General features: G+C 48.1%; 1 protein-coding gene across 1 annotated transcript; it reads left to right on the forward strand.

Annotated features, from left to right (window-relative positions):
- The first annotated feature begins 635 nt into the window (after nucleotides 1–635).
- Nucleotides 636–6,215, forward strand: MEOX1 (mesenchyme homeobox 1). Its single transcript, NM_204765.1, is given in 3 exon segments — nucleotides 636–1,279; nucleotides 4,072–4,244; nucleotides 5,100–6,215. Coding segments are annotated over 3 exon segments (723 nt in total). The 5' UTR covers nucleotides 636–852; the 3' UTR covers nucleotides 5,223–6,215.
- Nucleotides 6,216–12,463: the final 6,248 nt, after the last annotated feature.

Consider the following 12,463-nt stretch of genomic DNA (forward strand, 5'->3'; position numbering starts at 1 on the left):
TCCCTGGAAAGTAGGATAGAGAAAGAATAACCGCCACCGGCAGTAACCATCAGCAAATATAAGTGTTATAAAGCTAAAGGAACAGAAATCCCTCATAACTGTGCAAACGCACACAAGTCACCTAAAAAAAAGCTTCTTACAACCGGGCCTTACATCGTAAATGAGCAGCGAAGCACTTTCTTACTTTTCTTTCCCACTTTGCTCCTCGGATTCTGGCATCTGTCGAATTCCGCATGAAGGCTTTTTCCAACCCCAAGACGCGGGGAATTTTGTTAACAGTGCAATAAAAATAACTTCATAGTGTCACAGGGAGACATTAAAGCCCTTTTTCCGTGTGCTGCTCTTCCCTCCCCCCCCCAACCTTTTTTTTTGGGGCGGGGGGGGGGGGAGTCAAGAGAAAAAAATACAGACATTGTTTCTTTAAAAGCCTCCATCTGCAAATCCCATTAGATGTGCATATAAGGTTTCGGATGATTAATAGGTGCTGCTTTGCTTTGGTTGGAGGGAGCGGGTGTGTGTACGTTAACCCCTCCCTCCCCTCTCTCACATTTCACTTCGCAAAGTTGTCACTCTCTCCCCAACACAGTATTTAAAAAGTGTTTCCCTCATGTCCAGCACTTCACAAGGACTCCAGCATCGGCCTTGGGACCCTCTTAGGGGCGATCGCCTCCTTCACCTATTCGGGACAATGAAGACCTTTAGAAGAGTTCCCCAACTAACAAACCTCCAACCTCACAAACCCCCCAGCCAAAGTGTCGCTTAGGGAGGAAATCTGGGCTGTCAAATTTGGAAACATTTTCCCCTCCGCTCCTCTCCTGCTCGAGGAACCCGAGTGACGAACGCGGGACGAGGATGGACCCCACCGGAGGCAGCTGCATGCGCAGCCCCCAACCCCCAGCCCCACTCTGGGGGTGCCTACGGGGCGCTGATGTCCCCACAGCCCCAGGGTTGGGTCACTGCCCCCCGACCCCTTTCTCCTTCCACCCCAAGGCGGATTTTGCTGCTTATTCTGAATTCTCAGCCTCCTGCTTGCTGAGCGCTGCCCACTGCGTCCCACCCGAGGAGCAGCCGCCACCGTTCCGTCCCCATCCTGAGTGGCAGCAAACAGCAACAGAGGCCCGGAGACTGCTGAGCCCAGGGCTGGCGTTGGCCTCTGGGGATGCAGAGAGCCCCAACCTCGTGAGCACAGCAGTGGCTGTAAGTGAAGATTACAAAGTGCCGGTAAACAGCGGGATGGAGACGGAGAGAAAGGCATCCAAAAGGAAAAAGGAGCACTCAGGTAGGTGGCGTGGAAGTGGGGGTGTGAGGTGGGATGGGGAGAGCACCTCTAGGAGTAGGAGTAATGCTGATGGAGAAAATCTTTTGTGATTTTTGACTAGGGAAAACTATACAATATCCCAATGGAAATGAAGTTACTTGTCCCTTGATGACCTTTGGCGTTCGGGTTTTGCTCCTTATTAGCTGAACCCGTCCCTTTAGGCAGCAGCACAGCGCCAACTCGCTGTAACCAAACAGGAACCACGCTGCACTCAGAGCCCCAGGATGGCAGTTCCACCCTACCGCCCTGCTGCTGTCCAAGGGTGACAGAATGGGGATCAAAGGGCTAAGATCCCATCAGCTGCCCATGCTGGCTGGGAATGCCGCTCTGAGGTTTTGAACTTCCCACCAGTGCAATGCCCAGCAACGTGGAAAACAATCACAGTTTTCATCGTGCCATCCTTGCCAACAAAACACCTTCCTCCTGCAGTACCCCATTCAAGAATTTCAGACATATGACATCTGGTTTGTTACTATTTCAGTTCTCCAGATATGTGAAATATGCATAACGTTGCTTTCTCCTAAGGAAACTGTTAAGATTCAGATGCTTGCGTGCATATATTTGCTACGGTATGCATTTGCAAACCTCAGAGTGTTGAGAAGGAGGGGGTATTATACAACATCCCCATTTCACGGTTTGAGAGCCAAGATACGGAGACGTTTCTCAGACATAGAAAAGATCAAAATGCTTTTCAATCCTTAAGACCTTCTTTAAAGCACCCATAGATTCAGAGCAGCTACAGAATGGCTTCGCTGCGGGATAGCAATGGGGGTATCCACAGTCAGACCTCACGTGTGAGAGCACTCACATCCCTTTCTCTTCCTCTACCAGCGTTCATTATCTAGATGCCGTTTCCAGCCCTGGTGTCCCAGGCACAGAAGTGACCTGGAGATGTCAGTTGGCTTTGGGGGAGTTTTCACAGCTGTCCCTGTGCCTGCCAAAAGCCACAGCCATCAGCATTCACCTCTCTATTCCATGCTGCACAATTTAGCAAACCATTTATAGAAGCCCCTTTGTGATTACAGCATTAAAGAGGCTGGAAGGTGTTGTAATGACTTTGGGTTTAATACACCTTTCATTTACTACCAAGTGAAGACCTAGGAACACCACTCAAACAGTAAGGAAACTCCAAGCCCTAACCCTAAACCAAATTAACCTTTAAAACCATAAGATAAGCCCTGAAAGTTTTGGGGTGCCCACTGGGTGGAGGTTGAGTCTAAAGAAACACCTCCCTCTGATTTTACCCATTGAAAGTTGTTGAGAATGGCCAACTGCAGTTTGGATACCCCAACTTCATCCGTACATATAGCTGAAGAATAAGGCATGAGCTGAAGGATAGGACAGCAAGAAATAGGCATTGCTGTGATTATATATAGTAATATGGTAATACAGTGATATAGTAATAATATAGTAATATAGTATAGTATATAGAGTGATTCAGACAACTTTGCTCAGTCATGACATTGGGTAAAGAGGGTGCTCCATGTCTGCAAGTCCCATTAACAGCTACGATGGCATAGAAAGCAGCACATAAGGGCAGGTAGCAACTGAAAACCTGAGCAAGAAAAGCATAGGGAAGTCCCTCAGCAATTTAAGGTGATCTGGGGGCAGAGCTCCATCTGTCGCCACCCCGTGTGTTCCACTCCATGTGGTGCCCACTGAAGTTACTTCTGGTTATTACTTTCTGATTGGCTGCCAAATGCATCAGCTCCCCATGAGGTCACTTCATTTGGCCAACGTTCCCGAGAGCTTTCAGGATTTTACGTCCCATGTGACAGCAAAATCCATCTTACTGCTTGATTTGCAATAAATCTGCCCTCCAACTCTTTACTGGGGGGAGAAAGCAACGTTGTGCAGATGCTTCAGATTTTTATTATGCCTTCTGCTGAGGGAAAAACTGCACTGACAGTGGTTTGCAGAATAACAAACACCGGGTGCCTCCACCAGGTCCGTGGATCACTGCAGTGACCAAACATCCTGCATTACCATTGGTGACCCCCCCTATGCTTGAGCTTAAGCTGCTCTGAGTGATAGGAGCACCCTTTGCAATGCCCAAATCCTGCAGCGTGTGGTCCTTGCACCTTCCCCAAGGCAGTTTGCCAGCTAACTGTAAGCCTCTGTGCCATACATCCCCTTACAACACCAAGTGGGGCACTGCCTGCTCTGTTCCCAGAGACTATTTCAGATGATTCACACTGTTTGGAGATGAAGACCAGTGACACCCTCAGTGCCATTTGCCCAGTGGTTTCTGCTCAGCTTGGAAGCAGCTGAACGCCTGCAGGACTGAGTGCTGAGTCAGGGAATGCCACTTCCCCTGCATTGCTCATTTTCCCATGCTCTCCCCCCTCCCAGTGAACCCAGGCCAAATGCCAGCCTGGGGTGCTCACTCAGCAACCTTCCCTTCCCCCTGCACCATGCACTCATAGTGCATCACACACCGTGCACACAGCAAAGTGCTCCCTTTGCCTTCAGTCTGCAAGCAGAATCAGGGGAGTAACAGTGTGCATGCATGGAGTGTAAGGCACAGGGAAGGAAACTATCGAGAGTGCTGAGTGGATGCAGTGAGAGCTTCCTTCCTCCTGCTTCGGCCCTTGCTCCTACAGTTCAAGTGATTCACCCCATCCCAACTTTACCCCTCGAAGCAAAGGCTGACAGTGCTGAGCTCAAGGGGACACAACACGCTTTGTGCTCTGTAGGGCACACGTTCACACAGGTCAATCTAACTGCAAATTGCATTCCTGCTTGCCTCTTAGAAAGCCAGCCCTCCAGCAGCAAGGCAGAAGGCAGCAGCAGGTCGCGGAAGGAGAGGACAGCGTTCACCAAGGAGCAGCTGAGGGAGCTGGAGGCAGAATTTGCCCACCACAATTACCTGACAAGGCTCAGGAGATACGAGATCGCTGTGAACCTGGACCTCACCGAGAGACAGGTACTCAAACCCCATCCCCTGCTGCTTCTCCCTAACGCTATAAAGCAGATGCATCACTCCAGGCTGTGCTTCTGCAATGGCACAGAAGTTTATTACTCTGCGGGATGTGGTTCTGTGGGCATGGTAGTGCTGGGTTGATTGTTGGACTTGGTGATCTTAGTGGTCTTTTCCAGTCTCATGATTCTGTGATCTTAACACAGAACCTCCATGTTCTTTTAAAAGACATCCGTTAGAAGTCTCTGTAAGCAGTTAATATCTGGAGATCTGCTTCTCTAAACAAACCATTGCCATTCGGGACACCTTCTGAGCTGTTGTTTGCCACCACCCATTTGCACAAGGCTTACAGATGGAATCTGGGTGCCACCAGCCTCTGGTTACCATGAGGCTATCGTAATGACACGTGCTATTTCTGGGCCAGGCAGCACTGTGTGCTGATGAGGGAAGAGAAAAGCACAGTTCTATGGGGGCAAAAATTTGCCTTCTCGCTGCGACCTCAATTCAGAGTTTCCTTATCAAAGCTCAGTGGGCAGGGTAGGAATTGCTTAATTAAGTGAAGCCAATTAAAAACCCTGATGGATCAAACTGGATGGAGTGGATGTCAGAAGGCATTTGGGTGCACTGTGCCTGTTGGATTGCCACGTATGGCTGATGAAGGTGGATTCCAGGCAAAGCACTGTGCTCCCCTTGCTGGTCCCTGAAACATCTGCCTGGAACACCTTCATTAGATAGAGAGCACTTAAACCTGGGAGGTTCCTTCCAGTTTTTTTTCTCTAGAATTCCACCAAATACATCTATTGACACACAGGCATCAGCCTGCTCGAGGCAATAACTCATTGTGTCCTTTTCATCCTCCAGGTCAAAGTGTGGTTCCAGAATAGAAGGATGAAGTGGAAGCGCGTTAAGGGGGGGCAACCAGTGTCCCCTCCTGAGCCCGATGCAGAGGACGCCGACTCCACCACATCCCCCAGCTCCGAGTAGTGCCATAAAGAGATGCTTGGAGAGGGTGTGACACTGCAGAAGGACACTGCAGCTCCATAGGGTGGCCCTGTGGGGCATGGACTGAGAGGTGCGCAGTGCTGGAACTGGCGGAGGGAAATGGAAAGCACAAAATAAGCCAAAGGAGAGCAGGACTTTGAGCTTTGTGTGAATGGAACTGTCTTACTGCCATAGGGGTACCTTCACCAAAAGGAGAAAAAGAAAAAAGATAAAAACCACTGTATATATAGCAGGAGTAATGCTGTTTAGGCTCCCAAATGCTCAGAAAGTATGAGTTATCAGTTAGAAAGGGACCAGAGGGTGATAACACAGCTCTGTTCACCTCCAGCCTTTCCCTGGTCACTTCAGCTCATCCTTCACTTGGACTTGGGCTCTGAGAATCACTGAGGTTGGAATAGACCTCTCAGAAACCCAAGTCCAACCCCAATCCATCCCACCGTGCCCACTGACCATGTCTCCACGTGCCACATTCCCCACATGGGGAGGAACACCTCCAGGGATGGGAACACCCCACCCCCTGAGCAGCTGTGCCAATACCCGACCTCTCTTCCTGAGAACCAATTTCTCCTCACATCCACCCTCAAAGCAGCCCTTACCAAACGGCCCCTGCATCATTTCCATCCTTCCACTCTGGTTTGCTTCCCTATGTGATCATTTCCACCTCTGAGGGTGTCTGACTGATTCCAGGACACTTTAAAGCCAATTTCCAAGTTTAAAGAGTGCATAAAAGCAGCTTTCTAGCATAGGATGACCACAGCACCCAGACGTGAACGCTCCTTCCCTTGCACACTGGTCCTCTTTCAACCCATACCTGTAATATAGCTAATGATTACAGTTTAGGAAAGCATAGTGTCTGTTCCCATATCTTCTGTCTTTTTGTTTAATGTTTTCTAATGCAATTTTACCATATTTTAAACAGAACTCTACACTGGCATGTCATAGAATGGCTATTAAACACGACTTTTGGTATTCTCAAATATTTGGAAGGTAACCATTATTTGTAGCTATGGCACAGTTGGAACATCTTTGTTCCACCTCACTGCAATGCATTCTCGTTGGGTTTTAACCTGGTCTGCAGATACGCTGGATGTAAAACTGCATATCTGTATGATAAAACTTATTATCAAAGAGCTGAAGAAAGCTGTTTTAGTGGATAACTGCTGTACTACCCCAACACCTGACCCATTCTGTGGGCACACAGAGATGGAATTGGGTTCCTCTTTTCCTTATGAGCTCTTAGTGCAACCTCATGCAGCTCCCACTGGGGTCTGGAAGTTTGTGAGCTGCTTATTTGGGGATGAGCTCACATATGGGTGGGATCTCTCTGGGTACTGACCCACAACTACAACCCGGATCTCGTGCTGTCCTGGGCAGCTCTTACCCCAAACCATCTGCTCATCGGCAACTCAGCTGCTTTGCAATGGGGCATCAAAGCCTCCGACCCCCCAATCCTTTCAGGTCGAAACAATGTCAGACATTACAGTTTTCCCAAAGAGATGATGCAGTGCACCGTTCAACCAGGTGTGTCAGGGAAGCTTTACAAGAGTCATTGGTGTTATTAAGTGGATTTGCAGCTAGCAGTAATTAGCAGTCAGCAGAGCCGATCCTGGCTGTGCCCAGCAATGAGGTGACTGTGCTATCAAATGATGATCTCCATAGCAGCTTTCGTGCTGGCCTCAGCTGGTAACCCTCCAAGGGCTCTCAGAACTGAGCAATAAAGGTCATCTTTAAACACTCCAAATGCTTTGGCATTTGAGGCAGACAGAGTAAACCCTCGCACGTATCACCAGAAGCAGCAAAGAAGCAGCCAGGGACTGACAGCATTGGTTATTGTTGTTTTGGATTGGAGAAAAAAAAACACCCACAAAAAACATTTCTATTGGTCACTGATGGCTTGAAACCACTGCATTTTAAACAGCACCCTCCAAGCACTGAGCACGCCCACCCAAACAGCCCTCCAGCAGGCAGGGCTCTGGGCAAGCTCCCATCCTTCCCACACATCCCGAAATCACTGCTGTGACCTGAGCTGCTGTCTGGGTGTCAGAACCCGGGTGGGGAAATTCCTCCAGGTTTATCACATCCCTGTGGCGTCCTGCTGGGCATTGCAGCTAGATGTCAACTTGGTTGGATCCAATGAGCAGCCCAGCCTCGGTGGAAAGCTTGACCAAGTGAAGTGCTCCTAGAGTGCAAACAGTGGCATCAGCCTTTGGAAATCACTGCAGTGCCTGGAGCAGCTCTCCCTGCCCCACATGTCCCACTGCTGCAAATCTGTCTGCCTGGAAGGAGCCCTCCTCTGTGGGATTACAAGCTGGTGAAAGGCTGGAGGAGGGCAGACTTGCTCACAACTGCACTTTTCACCGAGGCTGGTCATAAAAGGCATCCAATAAAAACACGACACTTCCTTTTCCATAAGGTATTACTTAAGTGGAGATGGCTGTATTTCATCATGGAGGCAGCAAAGTGAAAAATTGGAAGCAACAGCTCCGTTTCCCTTCAAACACTTTTTTAAGGCTATGACATATCCTTGCTAATGTTTTCTTAAACCACCTGCTTGGACTTTTCCCTGACAGCACAAAAGGCAAAAGATGTGGCCAGAAGAGCCGTGCAGCACAGCAGCAGAGGTGTTTAAATTGGCTGTTTGTAATGCAAAAGAGCTGTGATGTCTTCTTCAGCTCCTCCAAGGGGCTCATTGCACGGGGTATATACCACTTTACCTATATATATATATGGATGTGTGGTGGCAGAGCCATGTGAGAGCATCGCCCTGCAGCTCTCATAGTTGGCATCTCTTTCTTACCAATCACAACAGCAACTGTGCAGATTCTTTTGGATTTAGAAGCTCTCTCCTCCCACCCCTTGAGGCCAAGTCTTGAGCTTGGCTTCTCTCATTCATTTCATGTTTTTCACTTCTATTACCATTTAAATCCATTACTTCCTGGGTGTAGAGGAGTCACACCATGGCATTAACCTCTGCTGAGGTGCTGCTGTGCTGTAGAAGCAACAATTTTCATCAATGTAATGTGAAAAACCTAGCTTGCCATTTCTCTTTTTTTCACTGGATACACCTTATCATATGACCAGCAAAGCCTAATGTTTTGCTAAGGAGTGCAAAGGTTAACACACACCAGATGGCAGAGAACCACGTTTCTGGGGAGGCTGCAGAAACACTCAGCTGGAAACATCAGCATCAGGCCAGAGAGCTGGGGCAGAAGCATCACGGGTCTGAGCATTTAACACAGAAATGCAAGCCCTGGAAGCTCAACCACTTCTTATGCATCTCTGGAGCTGCCCAGTCTCATGCAGTATGGCATTTGCACAGCATAGGGTTGTTAAGGTTGGGAAGGACCACTGAGATCATCAGCTCCAACCATCAACCTGCTGCCACCCCCATGCACACTGAACCATGTCCCTGAGTGCCACTGAGCATTTGAATGCATTGGGCTGGTGACATCTAAAGCCCTCACTTAGGCTGTGGGCACTGTGTTGACCTTCATGGGAAGAGCACTGGAGAAAAAGAGCTCAGAGTCAGCAGCAAATTGTTTTTTGAGGAGAAAACCACCATTATCAGCATGAAAGCAGAGGTCTTTGGAGTGGCCAGAGCTCCATCCAACCCCCTTTGCCACACTGCTATTGGCACCCAAAGCACTCTGTCCCCTCTCCCCACTCCTGTGCTCCCAAGCAGCTTCCAGCAGTCCTTCACATCCCCACCAGCCCCCAAGTAGTGATTCACTCCCTCCCACCTGGGGACACAGAGACTTCATGCTGACCCCAACCACACATGGGATGCCTGGCAGCTGTGCAAGAGCGGGATTCTCCTCCAGCTCCCCCCATCAAAGATGATGAGGAGAGCCCTTAAACCCCACAGCACAGCCCCTCTGTGACTAAAAAACCAAAGCCTTCCTTTGCACTGTCTGGAAAACTCACAAATCATTATAGTAATCACTTTACAGCCAGAGACAGTGAGTGGGTCATAATGTACATGAGCAAAGCTTCCAAAGTCTGCATCCAGCCCAGTTCCCTATGCAGGGAGCCCAGCACACACAGCAGATCAGGGCAGCTTACAGAGCAGACACACCATTTTTTTCTGTCGTTCTGCTTCCTTCCCCTCCTCTAGCAGTGTTCCTATTGAGTTCCATCAGCCACTATCTTGTATTTTGGGTAATCCCCTTCCCCTGGGGGTGCTGCACTGCCCCTTCAAGAAATGCTATATGTCTGCGTTAGAGACCGGACCTGAATGCTGGATCCATGCAGCACTTCTAAGCAGATAGACAGGAAATCCATTTTCTTTCAGTGATTACAGTAGAAGGGCTTCTGTCTGAGTGCAGCTCGCCTGGCATGGCTGTAAAACAATCCCAGCACCGGGCTATCACCTTTCAGCCCACGTTTGTGAATTACGACGGGGCAGTTTCCATTGCAGCTCTGTTTGGGGCAGGTGTCTGCAGAGCCCTCCTTTCCCCATCCTTCCCCTGCACAATGCTGCATTGTTTTAATTTCTGCGCAAAGGGAGGGTGTTCATCCACCACCAGACTTCTACTCCCTCTATACTATAATTTTTATTATTATTATTATTGTTTTAATAGCGTTTACACAAGGGTCAGCAGCTGGTTGCCCGGAAGCCCCATTGGGAACAGATTGCAAAGAGATAATGGGAGTGAGTAACAGAGAGAGTGGTGACTTCATACCACGGAGCATTGAGTCATGTTTCAATATTTCCTTCTTAAAGGAAAAATAGAAGCTTTTCCAGCCTGCTTCTGTCACACTGCAGCTCTTCAGTGTAAGAAACAGAGAACACCTGAATTGGCACCGAGGCCGTCTGGCAGCTTTTAGGGTTTGATTCATTGGAAGATGCCAATGTCCTGCAGTTGTGCTGCCACACACACAGCGTTTCCTCCTCGTGGCATTTTGTCAGCAGTTGAGCATCAGCCCAGCAGTGCTACAGTGAAGCTGAAGATGGAAGAGACATCAGGAAAGGATCACTTCCTCCTTCCAGCTCTCCAAGTTAGCATAGACTCTAAGTCACAGGCCTGCATTCATTTCAGTATTTCCCAACGCATTTGTACATACCCTATACTCTATCTTGCATCTTCTACCACAAAGAATGACAAAACTTGTAAAATAAGGCCTCCCATTTAATAGAGCCAACAAAACAGACCCATATCAGGTCGCTCCAACAGCCCTGATTTAACTGGATTGAGTTATAGCAAGGCTATAAAGTTCTATAAAGTTTCACCTTAAGAAACGTATTTTCAGACAAGAATGAAAGAGTGAGATGAGAAATTATCTGTCTCGCAGGAAAACACTTTAAACACATCTCTCCCCCTGTTTATTTGCAGAAGAGAAGACAGACAACTGGGGTATGTTTTACATTACACGACGTAAGGGGTTGAGGCATTCCTGTCTGCACTGAAGACATGTTTATACTGTTGGGTTCCATTACGAATCTGTTTAATATCCTGTGAATGCTCAGAGTCCTCTGCACACTCCAGGCAGGAAGTCTTTAATGCACACACTGAGAAGCCATTTCCAACCGTTCCAAGGCTAGACAAGGAAGCATGGAAAAAGTTATTCTACTGCAAGAAGCAAAACCTTCCTGCTCTCGTGCTTCTGCAAGGTTTGCTGGAAAAAGCTGCCCAGTCCTGGTAGAATGTTCATTAAGTCAGAGACAGCCATGATGGAAACAAAGAGCACAGTGTGTTCTGATGATACCCATTGTGTTTGGTGTTGTGGGTTTGGTGTCACCACGAGGCTTCAGCTGAGCTCCAGGTCTGCGTGGAACACTGCAAGGCTCCAACTTAAATAGATAACTTCAAGAACAGAGCAGTCCCCAGGTGCCCTCCTCCGACTATGAGTTGCTGGAAGAGCACTGGGAATGGAACCAGGACTTCTGGAGCCCCAGCGTGGTGGATCAGCAGCAGCATCCTTCTTAACGTGGTGGCGATATAAGGAGCAACTCTACTTGTGTTTGAGATCAGCCTAACCCACAGCATCTCACTACTGATGGTACACAACCATTCCTTGTTATTACTAATTATTATTAGTTGTTATTACTAATTATTATTAGTAGAGCTTCTCCACGGCACAAACAATAAGCAGAGAGAGCAGCAGGGCAGAAAACTGCACCTGAAGCTGAGGATGAAGCTGCAGGTATTGGGGCACGGATTGTAAGGCACAAATTCACCCTTTGGAGATCAGCATCTCGGCACTGCCTTCAGCCACCCTTCCTTCACTGCTTTTTACATGTCTGAAGAATATAACTCACCATTTGGAAAACACAGGGGTAATAATGTTGCATTTGGAATCTGTACACAGCTTCAAATGTGAAACTTGGCCAGAATTTTCACTTTCCTTCAGTTTTTTAGGGCGAGCTTTGACTAGCATTATTTTTAGGAGAAAAATGACCTCTCTTATTACTGTCTTCTCTGCTGAAATTTCATTCTGTCTGTGCCAGAATCAGGATGAGGCGATGCCAAGAAATAGGATGAGCTCATCGCATTGAACACTATGAGTTTTCACAGATAAAAACCGATGTTACGCCGTCCAGAAGTAGACAGTGGTACACAACAGAGCTAAATGGCAGGTCATTCCCAATGGCAGTTTAGAGCATCTCTTTTCCTCTTATCACACGGACCTTTTAAGGAGAAGGCTTCTGAGGTTTCAGGGCAATTGCTCTTGCTGGTGGGCCATCAAGGAGGGATCCAATTGCCCTTCTGCAGGGATGGAATTTCCAACTGTTTGCCTTCACTGTACCATTACTGTGCTTTTATGACAATAATAAACAAGCAAGAGAAATGGCATTGATAAAACAACAGTGAAAACACTGAGTTATAAGAGAATTCTCTGGAATTTCCTGTTGCACCATTGCTTGGGCACGTGCAGCGGATCATTCCATGCAAGATGGGTCACCTGGCTGCCTCGGATTCTCATTCTATCTATTCCAAAATACAAATAAAACTGGGAGAAATGCTTTTCATCCATCCTTATTAAAAACATGTATATATGTGTTTTAACTCTGCTGCCGGTCAGCCCGTGGCTCTTCTTTAGGAAGCAATGGGAGGATACGGCCCATTCCCTCTCACAATGGGATCGGGGTCCCCCATGCCTTTCCCTGTGGTGTCGGCTGTGGTGTCTCACTGACACAATGACCTCATTTGTTATGACTACCAAGAGCTGAGAGCAATGAAACGCAGGGTCTGCAATTAATTGGGGTCAGGTGGAGATGATTT

Source organism: Gallus gallus, chromosome 27, assembly GCF_016699485.2.
Source record: "Gallus gallus isolate bGalGal1 chromosome 27, bGalGal1.mat.broiler.GRCg7b, whole genome shotgun sequence".
NCBI lineage: Eukaryota > Metazoa > Chordata > Aves > Galliformes > Phasianidae > Gallus > Gallus gallus.